General features: G+C 41.5%; 1 protein-coding gene across 1 annotated transcript; it reads left to right on the forward strand.

The window, feature by feature from the left end:
* The first annotated feature begins 17274 nt into the window (after positions 1–17274).
* LOC136509066 (protein NRT1/ PTR FAMILY 2.9-like) lies at positions 17275–20301 on the forward strand. The gene is made up of 2 exons (XM_066503869.1): positions 17275–17382; positions 18459–20301. Exons 1-2 carry the CDS (start codon positions 17367–17369, stop codon positions 20069–20071), a joined length of 1629 nt encoding a protein of 542 aa, XP_066359966.1. The 5' UTR covers positions 17275–17366; the 3' UTR covers positions 20072–20301.
* Positions 20302–21078: the final 777 nt, after the last annotated feature.

Here is a 21078-nt window from a genome sequence, read left to right on the forward strand (position 1 = left end):
CCATCTTCTTCCACATGTGTTGTTTATGTCCTTTTCTTCCTTCCAAGAGCCCTCTTTGATAACTCTTTCCCTGAATACTTCTGACATCTCCCCTTTTAGTTTCCACCACTTTGTTCTTTCAATCTTAGCTTGTTTATCCCTATGGGCACGCACCTAAAAACAAAAGTATGCCACTAAAAGCTTATGTTGAGAAACAACACACTCCCCTGGTATCACATTGCAATCCAAGCATGCTCATTTGTCCTTTCTTCTTGATACATCATAAAATGATTCCCTAATTTTCAAATAATGCTAATAACAATGAGCAAAAGGAAAATACATGACATACAATATTTTGATTTTCCATAGAATGATTTCCTGATTTCATGTATTTGTGATGCATATCAGTTACAAGGATAAAATCATAACATAGCAATATCCTAAAGAATAAAACTCCCTAGAGACAATTGTCGTGGATTTGTGATCCAGCTTATCAAAAGTAGTGCTTTAATTGTGAGACATATATGAATCAGGAATAATAAGGGAACAACTTTTGAGAGAATTAGAGAAAATTAAGCATAAGTCCTTTATTTGTATTAAGAAGTATTGGCTTCAGATCCATAAACTATTCAAAAAGAGATATGCTTGAGACAAACCTACACTACAGGGCAATGTCAAAGTTAACTCATTTGTATCAAACTTCTCTAAGTTTGGCCAAATTCATAGACAAATTTATTAACAAAATTCAATCCACTTCCTGCAGGAAGACCAAATCAAAATTTTCTCATACAAGCACACACTTGGGTTTAGATCTACAAATAGCCAAATAGCTTAAATTAGGGTTCCAGTGCTAAGTTTTACACAAAAGGAAGGGAAGAGAAGAGACAGGCATACTTGGTGTCGTGGATGCTCATAGCTGTAGATCTGGACGCCTGGGTGCCAAGGCGGAGCCAGAGCGAGCGCAGCTGGGGTTAGAGGCAGATAAGACGGAGGGGCAGGGCATAGTAGGGCGATGGGCACGAACAGCGGCTCCATCGTCACAGGCAGCTTGGAGGCGAGGAGGCACGTCCCGCGATGGTGACCTGAAGGATGGTCGAGGGTGTTTTGTGTCGCTCGCGGCGTGGGGTGGCCTTGGGGCCACGCCTGGACGACCAGCAGTAAGCCTGAGGCCGCGCCCTGGAGGGCGGTGGCCAGCGGCGAAGCTCTTGGTGCGACAGGAGGCAGATCTAGGGGCGGCGGGCGATGGCGGACCTAGGGCGGTGCGCGACGTCCATGGAGCTGGGGTGGCTGGCGGCGGGCAGCGAGCGACGGATGTGTAGCAGAGATGGGGCGGCGGACCTGGAGCTGGGAGCGATGGGTCGTGAGGGCGCGGGCCGCGACGCGTTTGGGATAGGGAGCGAGGGTGGTGGCCGCTGGAGGGATTAGGTTTACGGGTTTTTTTTTGTTTTTTTATTTTTTCACTTTCTTTTCTATTTCATACCGCACCAATACCAAAAGGTAGGCGCCAATGCCAAAAATCGGGCGCCAATGCCGAATCCAGGCGCAAAACTTATTTTTTCTGTGCGCCAATACCAAAATCCAGGCGCCAATACCGACAGAATAATTGTGTTTTTCTCGTGCGTGTATAATTTTTTCCCTGTGAGTTTTATAAAAACCGACACAATAATTTCAATTTTTCTATGAGTGTATATTTTTTCCGTCTGTCTTTTGTCACGCGCAGAAAAATCATACAACTATCCTGTGGGTTTTCGTATTTTTCTGTCGGTATATTCTAAAACCGACAGAATAATTGGAATTTTTCTGTGTATAGCAAAAAAAAACATAAAAATTGGTCACCCACAGATCAATTCGAGTTTCCTGTAGGCAGTAGCGATACTCTGTGTAGCCACCAGCAACAGACATAAAAGCAAAGCATTAGATCATTATTATAGTAGATGAGCAATCTTCTTGGAATGTGAAACTATATTGTATATATAACTACCTATCACATCACACTCTCTAAAGCGAACAACTCGAGATACACTATCAGTGTCATTACTGATATATAGTACTATGCATTTCCCTCTTGCAAACGCAGGCCTAGGTCCGCCCCCGCGTGTGCTGGTGGGGCCCATGTATGGAATGCTGACCGGACTGCAGGCCCATACGATTTTGCTCTCGATGGTCCATGGTCGAGGGAATGTGGTATGCTGGGCTTCGAGACCCATGTGTGGAGTGTGGACTGCGTCTGCTTGGGCCGCTGTATTGCGCTGTGGGCTGAAAGTGAGGGTGGAGGGCTTTCGAAAATCCGGAATTCCATATAAATACCGACGTTGGACTAACTATAATGTCATGGAAGATTTTGTTGTTTGCAAAAGTGGAAGAAACAGAAACAAAAAACTATTGGAAGATATTTAGAAATCCCGTTATATATATAAGTGTGTTCGGGAAAAAAAAAACTCTCCATTATCTGGTAGTTCGAGGGAGACAGACAAAAAAAAAAAAAATGGACAGACAAAAAAAAATAGGCTGAAATTTTGTCTCTTTATTATTAGATATAGATATAGATTCTAATAGCTTACTCAATTCGAAAGCTACATAATTGGTCAGTTAGATCCGTGATTATTGTTCAGTAGATCACAATCATGAGTACTCTCCCTGCTACTCTATCTGCAAATGTGCGTCTCAAATTAACCATTACGTTGAAGCATCTTTCGATCAGTTGGCTGGCTGCTGATGATAGATAGATAAATCAGTTAAAATGTGACGAGAAGTGTGCATAGAAGTAATATAATACGATTCTAGCACAGAATTAAGTTAAAGTATCCTAAGTTTGATTAATTATACATAAAAGTTAATATTTATTATATTAAATAAGTATGATTTTTTCATGAGATATATTTTCTATTTAATGTTATAAGTATTAATATTTTTATCACTTTTCCTATTGAACAGTCGCTTGAAATCGGGCTTCTCTGTTCAGGCGATGTGGTACCCATCGATCTGCATTCAACATCTAGGTTTATTTGCGGATCCACTCAACACAGGAAGTCAACACGTGGGCCGATGCATGCACATGGGTCAGGCGTGGGAGAATGCCATGCAGGCTGGAGCGACGCCGACGCAGCACAGCTGAACCAGGAATCCTAGCGCAGCAGGTGTCCTAACTCCTAAGGGCAGATGGCCTGGCTGAGCGCGGAATGATTACTGTGTATATAGGAACATCTAATTTGCGCTTGCGGCGACTACTCACAGTTTTGACTGCTAGATCTCAATCTAACGGCTGCCAGTGTCGCCTGAAAAAATGTTATATTTCAAGCATCTGAAATATAGCAGATCCCTGTTTTTATCTATATATTTGATAGAACTTTAAATACTTTTAACAAAGAATGCATCTAGATATATATTTTTTGGGGGGAGGAGGCAGCATTTGAATCAAGGTAGCGTAGGTTGCGGTGCCTAACACTCGTAGCTTGTAGAGAGAGAGAGAGAGAGAGAAGGAGAGAGAGAGAGATGCCGGAGAGAGAGCGGATGGAAAACCATGACTACGCAATCTATCATCATGCATTATTGATTCTAGCTTATTCAATTCGGAAGGTTTGTAATTGGTCAATTAGAGTCGTGATTGTTCAGTAGATCCTGGAGTGAATCATGCGTACAGCGACGACTAGGTATTGTCGTCAATTGCCATGTCCGACAGTATACGTACATATAAATAAATACTCCGGCTGTGACCTTAATTGGTTTTAATAAAGCGCTTAGCGACCACTACTGGAAAATGGCCACATTAGTATTATTATATTACTCCTTGTCGAATACAGTACTATATACTGTATGTATATAGTGTTGCGTGTGATATGACCACAATAAAAAAATGGATACATGGAAAGCTGATTAATTAGCTTAGTTTGATTGATGCTCACATGGAGCCATTCGCGATCTCCGGCCGGCAGGGTGAGCACAAAACAATACACTAGGTGTTCTTGGTACTCTCACAATGAACTTGATTGGAGCCACCATACAATCACCACAGGTGCTCGATGATCCAACTAGCTCCAAGATATCTAGGCGGGCAACCACCAAAAGTATCAAGAGCACCAAGGCCGTCATGCTCAACCAGTGCCATAATATGCAAATCAACTATAAAAATACACCGGAGCATCTCTCATGTCACCCAAATGTGATTTTTTTATGAACAAAGTGTATATCAAGCTCTAAAGGGTGTAACAATCAACAAGGAGTGCCAAAAGAGTGGCCAAGGCCAGCCACCACCTTTATTTATAAGCCCAACAACCAAATACAGTCGTCACCCCCTTTGTGTTGCTTTTGGTGTGTGTGCACCGAAGACCTCCGGTCACCGCCCTGGAGTTCACATCGGAGGTCCCAACGACTGTATTCCAATGTTGCGAGAACACGCCAATCATGTTTGTGGTGTGGCCGCCTACGGTGTGTAGGAGGGTGATGGGGGGGCCACAACATTTGAGCCGGAAGCTCGATAGCGCAGACGGCGAAGAGCGGTTTGAGAAAGGCCATCTCGAGCCCCACATACACATGGGGAAGGCCTGGGGTTATGTATGTACAGAGGTTACCTGATCGGTAGCCGTAACCCTCGTGAGGGGCGCCAACGAGGACTAGCTATAGGGGGAAACATGAGCTTCTTGAACCTCGGGAAAAAAAATCATCCTCGCATGATTCTAATATATATTGCCACCATGATCTTACTTATTACTTCTCTCTTGACACCTTAACTAATGCCGGAGAAACTATCCTAGTCGACTGTCATAAGACTTATGTCAAGGAGAGAAGGTTTAAACAGGTCGACGATATGTGTTATGCATGGGTACGAGTTCAATAAACCAGTCGAGATATTACTAATTTATAAGTACCGGGTGTGAGTGTGATTCCTTTGTTTTCTGTGGCTGATGCAGGGCCGACATGCCTGCCTTCCTTCATTAGCATTTGCACGGACATGTCATGAGCATCGAGAATACGCGAGATGGATGCCCTATTCGCTTGGCTAATTTTGTTGTGAGAGAAAAAATACTATTTGTTAACTTAAAAAAATGACTTATAAGCTAAGGGCGGGATCTATCGCCTTCAGCCTTCAGGATAGGATCATACAGACATATCGGAGCAGAGTGGCGGCCGGTGGACTACAATATCATCTATCTAGTAAAAAATAATATATATATATATACATACACAGCACTGCTGCTGCACGCAGGTCAGCCAGTCAAGATTACATATTCAGACGACTGACGCCCGGCCGGAAAAGGACGCAAATAAATAGCACATACAGTGTGTGTATGCATGTGTGTGTCTATATAATTAACATAGTAATTATCGTAACTCAAATAGCTAACCGAACAAGTTATTTGTAACCAGCAGTTATATATATATATGCATGTGAGTCATTCTCTACTCTAGCTTAGTACAAATGTATATATATATATATAATATATATATATATATATATATATATATATATATATATATATATATCAACTTGCATTGCAGTGTGTGTCATTCTCTACTCTAGCTTAGTACAAATGTATATGCATGTATCTCTCGATGTGTCGCTTGAGCTGTTTGTGTGCATATGTATGTATTATCAGCCGGCTTATCATCTAAAATCTACAGTATTTTTCTCTTACAACAAAATAATTATAAGCCGGCTTATCAGCCGACTTTAATGTCAGCCGAACAAACCCTAGATTATTGGATCCATCCATCGCTTTCTCAATCGAGGATATATATAGGTAGACAAACTGACAGACAGGTGTTGGATCAAATATGGGGTCTTATCATTCAATTTAGACCACAATCTACCAGAAACAATGACTTTGCTGTGTGCCATAGGCACTCGGCAAAGATCAAAAAACCACTCAGCAAAGGTTTTGTCGAGTGTAACACTCGGCAAATAGCACACGTCATCTACAGTGTCGGTAAACAGCTATTTGCCGAGTGTTTTTTATCACGCACTCGGCAAATGGTTTGTCGAGTGTCAAATTTGACACTCAGCAAAAAAAAGTGGTTTACCGAGTGTTTTTCCAAAATACACTCAGCAAAGGATTATTGTTTGCCGAGTGTTTTTGGGAATTACACTCGGCAAACATATTTTTTCAAAGGAAAAAATATTTTTTTCTCAGCATACCATTATTGTTTGCCTAGTGTTTTTAGGCATTACACTTGGCAAACCTATTTTCCAAATAAAAAAAATTTCTCAGCATATTTCAGTTTAATAGCTGCCATACAAAACACTCTTAGTACACCATATCTGCATGCAGATCATGCTCCTGGCAACATAATTCTCATAATAACCACATGGACATAAAAATGAAGATGACAAATTTAAGGGACTAATGACAGGCCGGGCCGGGGAGGCAGCAAGCAAATAGGCCCAAAACAGTGGCCATAGCATACAAGCTTCTTAGTTCTCACACATACTCAAGTTTTTATAATACAAATACTGCCCATAATTACTTCTAGCCTTCACAAAGCAGTATAGCTGCAAGAGATAGGAAGAACTTACAAATCTAGAAGTGCAAAGAAATGACAGGCAGGCATTGACCATCTCCAGAAATTTCACATTTAAAAGTATATAATTACCAAAATTTCACAGAAGAAATGCCACACAAGCAGTGACCATCTCTAGAAATTTTCACATTTGAAAGTATATAATTACCAAAATTTCACAGAAGAAATACCACAAGACAGTGACCATCTCCAGAAATTTTCACATTTGAAAGTATTACCTAAGTTTCACAGTCCAAGGCAACAAATGTATATTTGCATGCAAAAAAGTCATGTTCTTCTAGAAATAGCAATGCAAAAAATCACAGAGCTCTATTGAACTGAGCTAATAGAAAAAAAAAACTATTGATCATTCTAGATCCATTAGAGAGCAGTATGTCAAAAGCACAAGAAACTATATATATTTCACCTGGAGCAAAAGAACTCGAGAAATGGCCCAGATTTACCCATTATCAGCATGACAACTGCAACTTAATTTCACCTAAAGCTTAATTTAATTCTCCATCTCTAATGGGAATTGAACTGGGCACAGAACTGGTTGTTTATATTGGTACAAGCCATCCTAGTTAAGCAACAAACAGAACAAAATATCCCAAGTACCAGCTCATAAGGTGCTAAAGTGCAGAAGTTCTCTAATGGAAACTTGATTCATCACAGCCACTCAAGAGTAGTACAAAACAAAAAAGTCCACAAGGCATAGTTAGGGAAGGGGAGGGAGAGTAGCGCGGCACGAGACTAGGGTTCCATATCATCTCAGCTCCGCAAATATCACATATCAAAATGATTGATCAGGTTGATATATGCAAGATATTCAAGATACTGTTTTCATAGCATCTCACCTGACATCCAACGCACCAAATACCAGGTTATGTGCAAGGTTAAAATGTAGCTTTGAAGTTATATGTATAACATCATCTAACCCTAAAAACAACCAGGGTAACAAAACAAACAAGTTAAAATTGTATTTTAACTTTGCAGTAAAATCTTCTTATTACATTGCTCCCTCAAATTCAAATATAATGACATTATTTGAGTGGTCCATCCACATATATTTCTTACATTACAGTAAATTATGTTAGTATAGTTCTACTTGTGATTTTCAAAGATGTCAAGTTACTAATAAAAGACAATGAAGAGCTCCCATTTAGATCAAACTGACAGCTCATTGCTCATATATGTTCAAGAAATATTTGATGCACTACCTAATCGTGAAATATGTTAGTATAGTTCTACTTGTGATTTTCATGAATCAAAATGGTAGTGTAGTTTTCTTCATACAACAAATTAGAGGTGCTACTACTACTAAACCAGCTGGAACAACCCAACAATGCAACCAAGAGGTCATCTTATTGTTAATAAAACAGGAGCAGTGGAGGAAGCAGCTCCAGTAAGTGAATACATACCCATGGTGGTAGTAGCTCCAACAGCTCCGGATCCGGGAGAGGGGAGGGACGGCGCCGAGGAAGAAGGCTGGGGAGGGGCGGCGCCGGGGACCACCACCACCACGCCAGCACCATTGAAGCCCGCCGCCACGCCGCCCGCCGCCCTCCACCACCAGAGCCCAAGATCCGGCCGCCACCCGGCCCTCACCGGCCGGATCCGAGAGAGGGAGGGGCGGCGCCGGGGAAGAAGGTCGGGGAGGGGCGACGTCGGGGACCACCACCACCACGCCAGCACCACGAAGCCTGCCGCCACGCCGCCCGCCACCACCAAGAGCCCAGATCCGGCCGCCATCGGCCTCCACCGACGGGATCCGAGAGAGGGAGGGCCCAGATCTGGAAGAGGGAGGGGCGGCGTCGGAGAAGAAGGCCGGGGAGGGGCGCGCTGGGGAAGAAGAAGGCCGGGAAGGGGCGTCGCCAGGGAAGAAGGGGAGAAGAATGGGAGGGGCGGCGGCAGGGAGGGGAGGGGGGCTGGGGGCTGGGTGCTGGGGAAGACCGAAAGAAGAAGGAGGGGCGGCGCCGGAGAAGAAGGCCGGGGAGGGCGGCGCCGGGAAAGAAGGTGAGAAGAAGGGGAGGGGCGGCGGCAGGGAGGGGAGGGGCGCTGGGTTCCGGGTGCGGAGAAAGAAGAAGGGAGGGGGCGCTGGAGTTATGTAGATATTTTTGTTTGTCGAGTGTCCCAGATCGGCGGCACTCGGCAAAGTTTTTTTTTTCATTTTTTTTCTTCTCTTTTTTCTGGAATTTTTTTTTGCCCAGTGCAAAAAAGAAAACACTCGGCAAACTCTTTGTTTGTCGAGTGCAAAAAAGAAAACACTCGGCAAACCCTTTGTTTTCTATAATTGCACTTAATAAATTAAAATGATCAAATGGATCTAAAAAATTATCAAATTTTCACATAAAACAATCTATGTTCTCTATTGCCTATACAAAAAGTTTGAAGGTCAAACCCCAATTCGACCGTCACTTTGACTTTAAATCTTACCGATTCCTTCTCAACGCTACGATTCTTCTTATGTGATGCTTCGGTTTATAAACATCGTACATGACAAATTATGCGAAACCTTCTCAATTTTTTACCACAGCCTCCACGTACGATATCATCACATCATGACAAATCTCATGATTTTCAGACTTCGTTTCCTTTTTTTAGAATTTAAAAATCATTTGGCCACAACGTTCGTGGTCATGTTTTCTGAAAAAGATGTTCGAAATTTCTTTTTATTTCCCGAGTGACGCCTCACACTAGACTCAATAATATGAATATTATTTTTCTACACATTTTATCTTATTATTTGAATCACTTGCGGTTCAAATTTGACTTATACGAAAAAAATTCCTAGAAATACAATAAATTAATTAAATATAGCAAAAAGATCAATAAATATATCAAATTTTAACATGTAATACCACATGTTGTATGTTGAGAGTAGAAAAAATTTCAAGGTCAAAAGAGGAAAAAAATAAAATTATTTTGCCGAGTGCCAGACAATTACACTCGGCAAACATATTTCTTTGCCGAGTGCCAGATAATTACACTCGGCAAACATATTTTTTTTGCCGAGTGCCTATCTTTACCGAGTGTTTTCTTTCTAGTTTGCCGATAGTGTCTAACTTTGCCGAGTATTTTTTGCATCGTTTGTCGAGTATATTTATTTTACCGAGTGTTTTTTTCGTAGTACTCAGCAAAAGGCTTGTTTGCCGAGTGTCCGAAGAAATACACTCGGCAAACACCAAGACACTCGGCAAAAGGCTTGTTTCCGGTAGTGCATACAAGTACATTGTACGTGCATACTACGTACATTGATTTAGCTCGAGCAGGCAAAACGTGCGCACGCACACACGGCCCTAGCATGCACCGGGTGAGTCTGTGACTGGCATGGAGGAGCAACAGTAGATAAACCAATTAAGCTGAATTAATCATTCATTCATTTCTTCAAGCTAGGGTGCAAATATGTAAGTACTACTCGATCTACTCTCCTGGCCTACTGGAGTACCGGCCGGCCGTTTCGTCATGTGCGCATTGCATGCTGCCAATTAAGCTGCACGGGGATGGGATGGATGGATCGTCGGGTGTTTGGTTTCCCAGACTAAATTTTAGTCTATGTCACATTGAATGTTCAGATGCTATTTAGGAGAACTAAATATGAGTTAATTATAAAACTAATTACACAGATGGAGACTAATTTATGAGACGAATTTATTAAGCCTAATTAATCCGCCATTACCACATATTTACTGTAGCACAACATTGTCAAATCATGGACTAATTAGGCTTAAAAAATTCGTCTCGCAAATTAGCCACAATCTGTGCAATTAGTTATTTTTTTCGTCTATATTTAATACTTCATGCATGTGTCTAAACATCCGATGGGACAGGGACTAAAATTTTCCTATAGGAACCAAAACACCCCCTTAGTCAAATGTTGCTCACGCACCGCACGCACGCAAGAACAATATTGTATGCGGTATAAATGAAACAAGAAACATCTGTTTCAACAAAAGGTCTTATATTTTAAACAAGAGGATCGGAGCTGGCTTTCCGGTGTGCGCATTCGTGTTAGCGATGAACATAAATGGCGCATATGGATCCATCAATCTGAATTCAGCTCGGAGCCTCTCATGATCTCAGCAGGTAGTACCAATTCCAGGTCAGTGATCGATGACGTACTAGCCTGAAATTAAGGCGGAACCTTGATCTGTAAAAATGTGTCGGGTTTTACGTGCTTCACCGGTCACGTACCGCCGCTCACTAAATTTATTAACTTTGAAAGAGAAAGAGAGGGGCAAATGGAAATCAACTGTCGCTGCCTGCCACAGTACGTATCTGCAGGGTACATATTTCCACAACCACACTGCAGTTGATAGCAGGTCTGTCGTCCAGCAGGAATATAGGAGTAGCTGCTGGTTCGTATATATAGAGAGATCCGAAAATGGAACCTACCCACCCGGTTTTAAGTCTTTGCGCGTTTTTTTAGGATTTATTTTAAGATTTAACGGTGCTATGTTTTCAGTGGTAGGCGACATTCCCGTCGACAGCGAGACGTCTGTGGTGACTTCGTGAATTTCAAGATCTGTCGGTGCAGTTCTTCGGAAGTGCTCGTAGGGTAGGTGTTGTGTTCGTGTGTTCTTAGGGGTGATGAGTGTGCGTGTGTGTTGTAGACGTCTACGTTGTACGGTGTAATTCTTAAAAAAAGTTTATTAAATACATGAAAGGAGACATTTTCTAAGTTAAAAAAATTAAGATAACACCTTCTGCTAAGCTGGAGGACCGGACCCGTTCGTAAATTTTACTCAATATTTTCACCACGTCAATACGTGAGAAAGGGTCAAACTTGGTCTTCATATGTCTAGGATGCTTGTCGTCAGCAGAGCAGAGCACTGTATGAATCACGACATGTGAAATCATGGTCTGAGACAGAGCCCTGCATGTACATCAGTGCTAGTTGACGAGCGCTGAACGATCCGACCAATCTCAAACATTCCTATTTCAACAAAGGATTCACTTCCGCAGGTTTCTCTTTTCGAATGGTCTGATACATGCCGCCCGCCTCCTCTCCGCTCTCTTTCCCAGCGTGACGTCATCTTAAAACAAGCTAAAAAAATTAATTTAAATTTGCTATAACTTTTAACGGTATATCTATTTTCAATTCCGTCTGCACCGGTGTGTTTTACGTGATGAGACAAACAAAACGGAGACCCCACTTACACATGTTTTGAAAAAAAAAATTAGTAGCAAATTATTTATACTAACTTATATCGTGTAACTTATACTAATAACTTATGCCAAAACTTAAAACACAAAAGTTATGAAGCACAACTTATGCACAAAAGTTATTGAACAACAACTTATGTTACAAAAATTATTAAACAAAAACTTATGTACAAAAGTTATTAAACACAAAGGAACGAGGTACCTTATAACTTATGCCAAAACTTAGAAACACAAACGTTATTAACACAAAGAACAAATTAACTTATACCAAAACTTAGAAACACAAAAGTTATGAAATACAACTTATATACAAAAAGTTGTCAAACATAAATTGTGCACATAAGTTATTCTATACAACCTGTACATTAGTTATTCTATATAACTTATGTACATAAATTATTTTATATAATTTAGATATATAAATTAATATTATAACATATTAGCAGATATATTGGTAGCATACATAAAAGAAAAAGCGATCGATTACTATAAAAAGGAAAAAACAAGAAAAAGAAAAAAAAATTAAAAATAGCAATATAGTACATTATTAATTAATTAATTAATTAATATAAGAACGTTCACGTATAATAGTTCTAGTGTTAGTCTACAACAGCCGCAACCAAAAAGTTACGAAGCACAACTTATGCATAAAAAGTTATTGAACACAACTTATGTACAAAAAATTATTAAACAAAACTTATGTACAAAAGTTATTAAACATAAAGGAACGAAGGTACCTTATAACTTATGCCAAAACTTAGAAACACAAAAGTTATTAAGGCCCCGTTCTGTGTGCCCTTAAATCCGGCTTGATCCGCTTCTTTTTTCATCTGGAACAGTGTTTTCTTCTCACAAATTCCTCCAAATTATCCAGATTTCTCTAAAATTCCTCCAAGCGAACGGGGCCTAGACACAAAGAACGAATTAACTTATACCAAAACTTAGAAACACAAAAGTTTTGGAACACAACTTATATATAAAAAATTATCAAACACAAATTGTGTACATAAGTTATTCTATACAACTTGTACATTAGTTATTCTATATAACTTATGTACATAAATTATTTTATACAATTTAGATATATAAATTAATATTATACATATTAGCAGATATATTGATAGCATACATAAAAAAAAAAGCGATCGATTACTATATAAAGGAAAAAAAAGAAAAAAGAAAAAAAATTAAAAATAGCAATATAGTACATTATTAATTAATTAATATAAGAAACGTTCACGTATAATAGTTCTAGTGTTAGTCTGCAGCAGCCGCAACCAAAAGTTATGAAGCACAACTTATGCACAAAAGTTATTGAACACAACTTATGTACAAAAATTATTAAACAAAACTTATGTACAAAAGTTATTAAACACAAAGGAACGAGGTACCTTATAACTTATGCCAAAACTTAGAAACACAAACGTTATTAACACAAAGAACGAATTAACTTATACCAAAACTTAGAAACACAAAAGTTATGAAATACAACTTATATACAAAAAGTTGTCAAACATAAATTGTGCACATAAGTTATTCTATACAACCTGTACATTAGTTATTCTATATAACTTATATACATAAATTATTTTATATAATTTAGATATATAAATTAATATTATAACATATTAGCAGATATATTGGTAGCATACATAAAAGAAAAAGCGATCGATTACTATAAAAAGGAAAAAACAAGAAAAAAGAAAAAAAAATTAAAAATAGCAATATAGTACATTATTAATTAATTAATTAATTAATATAAGAAACGTTCACGTATAATAGTTCTAGTGTTAGTCTACAACAGCCGCAACCAAAAGTTACGAAGCACAACTTATGCATAAAGTTATTGAACACAACTTATGTACAAAAATTATTAAACAAAACTTATGTACAAAAGTTATAAACACAAAGGAACGAGGTACCTTATAACTTATGCCAAAACTTAGAAACACAAAAGTTATTAAGGCCCCGTTCGCGTGCCCTTAAACCCGGCTTGATCCGCTTCTTTTTTCATCTGAAACAGTGTTTTCTTCTCACAAATTCCTCCAGATTTATCCAGATTCATCTAAAATTCCTCCAAGCGAACGGGGCCTAGACACAAAGAACGAATTAACTTATACCAAAACTTAGAAACACAAAAGTTTGGAACACAACTTATATATAAAAATTATCAAACACAAATTGTGTACATAAGTTATTCTATAGAACCTGTACATTAGTTATTCTATATAACTTATGTACATAAATTATTTTATACAATTTAGATATATAAATTAATATTATAACATATTAGCAGATATATTGATAGCATACATAAAAAAAGCGATCGATTACTATATAAAGGAAAAAAAAGAAAAAAGAAAAAAATTAAAAATAGCAATATAGTACATTATTAATTAATTAATATAAGAAACGTTCACGTATTATAGTTTCTAGTGTTAGTCTACAGCAGCCGCAACCAAAAAGTTATGAAGCACAACTTATGCACAAAAGTTATTGAATACAACTTATGTACAAAAATTATTAAACAAAACTTATGTACAAAAGTTATTAAACACAAAGGAACGAGGTACCTTATAACTTATGCCAAAACTTAGAAACACAAAAGTTATTAAGGCCCCGTTTGCGTGTCCTTAAATCGGGCTTGATCCGCTTCTTTTTTCATCCGAAACAGTGTTTTCCTCTTACAAATTCCTACAGATTTCTCCAAAATTCCTCCAAGCGAACGTGGCTTAAACACAAAGAACGAATTAACTTATACCAAAACTTAGAAACACAAAAGTTATGAAACATAACTTATATACAAAAAGTTATCAAACATAAATTGTGTACATAAGTTATTCTATACAACATGTACATTAGTTATTCTATACAACTTATGTACATAAGTTATTTTTATACAATTTAGATATATAAATTAATATTATAATATATTAGCAGATATATTGGTAGCATACATAAAAGGAAAAACGATCGATTACTATAAAAATGAAAAAAGAAAAAGGAATAAATTAAAAATAGCAATATAGTACATTATTAATTAATTAATTAATATAAGAAATGTTCACGTATAATAGTGCTAGTGTTAGTCTACAGCAGCCACAACCAAAAGGTTATGAAGCACAACTTATGCACAAAAGTTATTGAACACAACTTATGTATAAAAATTATTAAATAAAACTTATGTACAAAAGTTATTAAACACAAAGGAACGAGGTACCTTATAACTTATGCCAAAACTTAGAAACACAAAAGTTATTAAGGCCCGTTCGCGTGCCCTTAAACCCGGCTTCATCCGCTTCTTTTTTCATCCGGAACAGTGTTTTCCTCTCACAGATTTATCCAGATTCCTCCAAAATTCCTCCAAGCGAACATGATCTAAACACAAAGAACGAATTAACTTGTACCAAAACTTAGAAATATAAAAGTTATGAAACACAACTTATATACAAAAAGTTGTCAAACACAAATTATATACATAAGTTATTCTATACCATCTGTACATTAGTTATTCTATACAACTTATGTACATAAGTTATTTTATACAATTTAGATATATAAATTAATATTATAACATACTAGCAGATATATTGGTAGCATACATAAAAGAAAAATCGATCGATTACTATAAAAAGAAAAAAAAAAGAAAAAGAAAAAAAAATTAAAATAGCAGTGTAGTACATTATTAATTAATTAATTAATTAATATAACAAACGTTCACGTATAATAGTGCTAGTGTTAGGACCCGTTTGGCTGGCTGCGGCGGCTCCGGCTCCTGCGCCGAAATCACTGTTCATCTATACGTATTTCACTGTTAGATCATTTGCCAGAATAAAAATGGATGAATGTCCGCTAAAATGGAATTAGGCTGTATGTATCATGATCACGGGTCGTCCTTCTCTCTGATCCGTCTCGACAAAAAAGAATAGAAAAGATTGCGTGCAATTTTCTCTTTGGATTTGAGCCCGTGTTTAGTTAGTGAAAAGTTGAAAATTTGGCTACCGTAGTAATTTCGTTTTTATTTGGCAATTAATATTTAATCATGGACTAATTAGGCTCAAAACGTTCGTCTCGTAATTTCTAACCAAACTGTGCAATTAGTTTTTTTTTTCGTCTACATTTATTACTCCATACACGTATCGCAAGATTCGATGTGATGGATACTGTAGCATTTTTTGAAAAAACTTTTCGCGAACTAAGAGCTCAGTTATCTGTGATCTGATGATCCACACGCGCGCTAATAAAAACAAAATCTATATACGGTGGAAAGTAGAGTGCCTAACTACAGTTCTTTATTACTAGTTTACTAGCTAGTTTATGATTTGGTTTGGAGGGCGGGAACAGGCGTGCCTAGTTCATCATTAACGACAGAGTGGCAGAGATTGGTAGGATAGGGCTAGGAGGAGGGTGCAAAATAAAGGCGCGTGTGTGTGTGGCTGCTAGAGATATTTCTGCCACTTTCGCTATCGGTCCAGCTTATTAATCATGGTACAATATTTTTTATCATAGTAAATCAACATCATCAGTTGATTTATCAGCCGTAGAAACTCTCGTATGCTACGCTGGTGCAACGAACTAACGTATCCTGCAACCTGAACCTGCACGCAATACAGGCCCGCTTGACGATCAATACATACAGCGTGTTCGCTGGTTGGTGCTGGTGCTGGTTTGGGCTGGCTGGTGTTGGTTTTTTGTGAGAGAAAAATACTATTGGCTGATTGAATAAGCCTGGCTGAAACCAACAAACGAACATGGTGATATGGACAGGCAGGTAGACACACCACTAAACTAGTACTCCCTCAGCTCCGGCTTAAATACAAGATACCCTAGCAAGAGTTCTGTTAGTTTGGTGAGACTATTTTTTTTCTTTACGAATTAGGTAGTTTGGTTATCAACTTATTACTTAATTTTGTAGTGAAAAGATATGTATCAACCTTTGAGTATTCGGACTCTATGGAACAGTTCCGATGAACAATCACTCACTTCAGTTATAGGATTCCAGAAGATGGTCTAGAATTGGGTCAATCACGTTTATTATTTTTGCAAGTTGACGATAGAGTGGGTGTACCAGCCAAAACTCATGTACGTATGATTGTACTGTTGATATATATATATATACACACACATCGTAGTTTGGTTGTACCTTCCTCATGTGTCAATTGTGATGCAGTACCTAGTTGTTCAAATCTATTTTTGCCGCCGCCCCTGTTTCTTGTCGTTTTCTGCGGCGTCTCTGTACTACTGTAGTATACGTATACGTTTGGCGTGTACTAGGTAGGTACTGATCCGGGGCTGGGCTCGCCCACTTGCTTATTTATACGTACGGCCGACCCGGTGGCTCCTCCTCGCTCTCCTCAGACCACCTTATTTTTTTCAAGCTCGCTCGCTCAAAACAAACCACCAGCAGAGCAGACCAGCTACTACCTTAGGAGATCCATCCATCCATCCATGAGCAGCGTTTGAGCATTTAGCAGCAGCAGCAGCTCTAGCTAGCCTGCCCGTCGTCGTCGTCGTCGTCCTCGATCCCAGCACGACAGCCGACGATCATGGAAGCAGCCGACGATCAGCGGCCGCAGCCGCAGCTGGAGATGCCGCAGCACGACAAGGCGCCCACATTCGCCGCCGCCGAGGAGACGGCGACCACCACCACCACCACCAAGACGAAGCAGCTCTCCGATGAATCCGACGCGGGCGAGCCAGAGGAGAACTACCGCGGATGGAAGTCCATGCCCTACGTCATAGGTGAGCTCACCACTCCTATATATATATACACACACACGTCCTCCGTCCTCACCACCATGTAGAAGCAGCCCTACGTCAAACAGGCTTTCCAAAACGCTAGCTGACGTGAAGCCTAAAACGATTAATTAAAAAAACTGAGAAGTCAGATAGTGCTACCTTTGTCAGAGAATTTTTTTTGAGAAGCGTGCTAGTTTAGCTCTTGCTATCTCGCTAGCGCCGTGAATTTTTGGTTTCTCTTTCTTCGTGATTGGCCAGCTGCTCCTCCTAGCTAGCAGGCAGGACAACCGTGGGGACGCCCTTAGCATGCACATGCACAAGCACAACCACGCCATTTTCTTTCACTCACCACCATGTAGATCGAATTATAGATGTACCGCCCTATTCGTTTGGGTTTATTTGGCTTATAAGCCATGATTGAAAGTACTATTAACTAATTTGGTGTGAAAGAAAAATATTATTTATTGATTAATAAACTATAATTTATAAACCAAATACGACGGAGCAAACAGGCCGGCAGCAGTCACGTACACCACCGAGACACCAACCAGTGAAATGAAATGAAAAGCTAATAAAGCAGCTCCTGTGCACTGTTTCGACTTCGTCGCTTGGGCCCTGTTTAGTTCCACTTCGTTTTGCCAAATTTTTCAAGATTCCCCGTCACATCGAATCTTTGGATGCATGCATGAAGCATTAAATATAAATAAAAAATAAAACTAATTACACAGCTTAGACGAAATCCACGAGACGAATCTTTTAAGCCTAATTAGATTATGATTGGACACTAATTGCCAAATAACAACGAAAATGCTACGGTGTTCATTTTGCAAAAAATTTTGCATCTAAACTGGGCCTTGGATCGATCTGTGTGTGGATGTGTGCACACAATAGAAAAGCCAATAACTGCGTGCCTACGTGGCAACCAGCAGGCTGCATACATGCATGAGCATCACTCGCTCCCTCTCGATCGAGCAATCATTCATTCATTCATTTTGATGAGCTAAAAGATCCATGAACGGAAAGAACTGCAAGCGCATGCAATGGCTAATCGTAACCGGTCATGATTCATGGGCATGCAGGGAACGAGACGTGCGAGAAGCTGGGCACCATCGGCACCACGGCCAACCTGCTGGTGTACCTCACCACCGTCTACGGCATGACGGGCGCCAGCGCCGCCACCTTGCTCAGCCTCTGGTCGGGCACCGTCAGCATGGCGCCGCTCCTGGGCGCCTTCCTCAGCGACAGCTACCTGGGCCGCTACACCACCATCGCGCTCGCCTCCATCGCCTCCTTCCTCGGCATGATCATCCTCACCCTCACCGCCGCCGTGCCGTCCCTCCACCCCGCGGCTCATCCCAAACCCACCACCAGGCCGTCGTCGCTCCAGATGGCCGTGCTCCTCGCCTCCTTCGCGCTGCTCGCCGTGGGCGCCGGCGGCATACGCCCCTGCAACCTGGCCTTCGGCGCAGACCAGTTCGACCCGCGCACCCCCGCGGGCCGCCGGGGCATCAACAGCTTCTTCAACTGGTACTACTTCACCTTCACCATCGCCATGATGATCTCCGCCACCGTCATCATCTACCTTCAGAGCAACGTCAACTGGGCGCTGGGGCTCGCCGTGCCGGCCACGCTCATGGGCCTCTCCTGCGCGCTCTTCTTCATGGGCACGCGACTCTACGTCCGCGTCCGGCCCGAAGGCAGCCCCTTCACCAGCTTCGCACAGGTCCTCGTCGCCGCCGTGCACAAGCGCCGTCTCCCCGCACCTTCGCCCGCCGACCTCTACGACCCGCCACACCGCAGCAGCCTCGTCTCCAAGATCGCGTACACCGACCAGTTCCTCTGCCTCGACAAGGCCGCCGTGCGCACCCCTGACGACGACGCCGACAACCCCATCAACCCGTGGCGCCTCTGCACGCTGCAGCAGGTTGAGGAGGTCAAGTGCCTGGCGCGCCTGTTCCCCGTCTGGTCCTCCGGCATCGTCTACTACATCGTGCTCACCAACCTCGGCAACTACAACGTGCTCCAGGCCATGCAGACCGACCGCCACGTCGGACGCGGCAGCTTCCAGATCCCCGCGGGCTCCTTCGTCGTCTTCAACATGCTGGCGCTCACCCTGTGGCTCCCCTTCTACGACGGCGTGCTCGTGCCAGCCATGCAGCGCCTCACCAAGCGCGAGGGCGGCATCACCCAGCTGCAGCGGATCGGCGTCGGGATCGTCCTCTCCATCGTCACCATGCTTGTCGCTGCCGCCGTCGAGAGACACCGCCGCAGGGTCGGCGACAGCACCTCCTGCTTCCTGCTCGTGCCACAGCAGATGCTGGCCGGCCTCTCCGAGGCGTTCGCCATCATCGGACAGATCGACTTCTACTACAAGCAGTTCCCGGAGAACATGCGCAGCGTCGCGGGGGCGCTGCTCTCCCTGGGCTTCGCCATAGCCAGCTACGCCAGCGGGCTCATGGTCAGCGTCGTGCACCGGACCACGGGCGGCCGCGACGGACGCCCCGACTGGCTGGCGCAGGACCTCAACCAGGGACGCGTCGACCTCTACTACCTGCTCATCGCCGCCATGGCGGCCGTCAACCTCGTCTACTACGTCGTCTGCGCGCGCTGGTACAGGTTCAAGAAGCCGGCAGCCGCCGACGCCGACGTGGAGCTGGAGCTGGAGGGAAAGGCCGCAGCGCCTCCTGTCTGAACGCTGTGGACGAAGAGCTATTTTCTTTTCCTTTTTCCTCATCGACCAAAAGAAAAGGACGAACTTGCCGTGCAGTGCAGGGTATGAAGAAAAATAGAACTGTAGTAAAGAGTACTAGTATAGGTAGAAATAGATGTATTATTAAAGGCCACAAGTGAGGGAGAGGGCCGGGACAGTAATGTTATAGAAGATGTATTATTGGTTGATGACGTACTCCTCCATTCATGATATCAACATGACTGGCATCCATCTCAATTTTGGAGACTGACAGCAGTTAATTAATAAACACAAGGAGATAACAGAGCATGTTATAGCAGGTGCAGAGCAATCACCCATTCACAAGGCTCAGAACAGAACAGAGCTCCATTCACAGAAAACGCTGACAACTGTAGCGATGAGTAGCTAAAGACAGGCAGGCTCCAAGTATCTTCAACTCATCGATGAGACCAAGGCAACTGGAAGCAACAGTAACAACAACTGATTTGAACCATGTCATCCCGTTCCAAGCCCTGCTCTACCTGGACTGGAACCCGGGCTTCTCCATTGTAACATCCTCAGAGTTTCAGTAGACGAATTTCAGTTGACACAAACATTTAAAACTGGAGTCTTCAAATGGGATGTAAATAAAGATGCGGGTAGCAGAAACACACCACACTTTATTGCCGAATTAACTTAAGAATCTTCAGCAAGCTACAACACTAAACATACATCAACGTAAGAGCAGAGTACAAGGTCGCCTCAGGGAGCTGGTGCTAATTGCCAGAATGATTGCGCCTGCGACATCATGCTGCTATGGTTAATGAAGCGGCACGGCAGAATGACTGCTCAATCATGCTCGGTTGAATTATGCAGACAGTAGCACCTGGGATAACTGATGGTCATTTTCAATGCTCCATCATGTAATAAATGAATGCTAGGTATACTCACTGTTTTGAGCCTTATTCAATATTTCTTATGCGAGCTCAACAACAAGAGCTGATGCTCCACCTCCGCCGTTACAGACACCA

The sequence above is a fragment of the Miscanthus floridulus genome, chromosome 15 (genome assembly GCF_019320115.1).
Source record: "Miscanthus floridulus cultivar M001 chromosome 15, ASM1932011v1, whole genome shotgun sequence".
Taxonomy (NCBI): Eukaryota; Viridiplantae; Streptophyta; class Magnoliopsida; order Poales; family Poaceae; genus Miscanthus; species Miscanthus floridulus.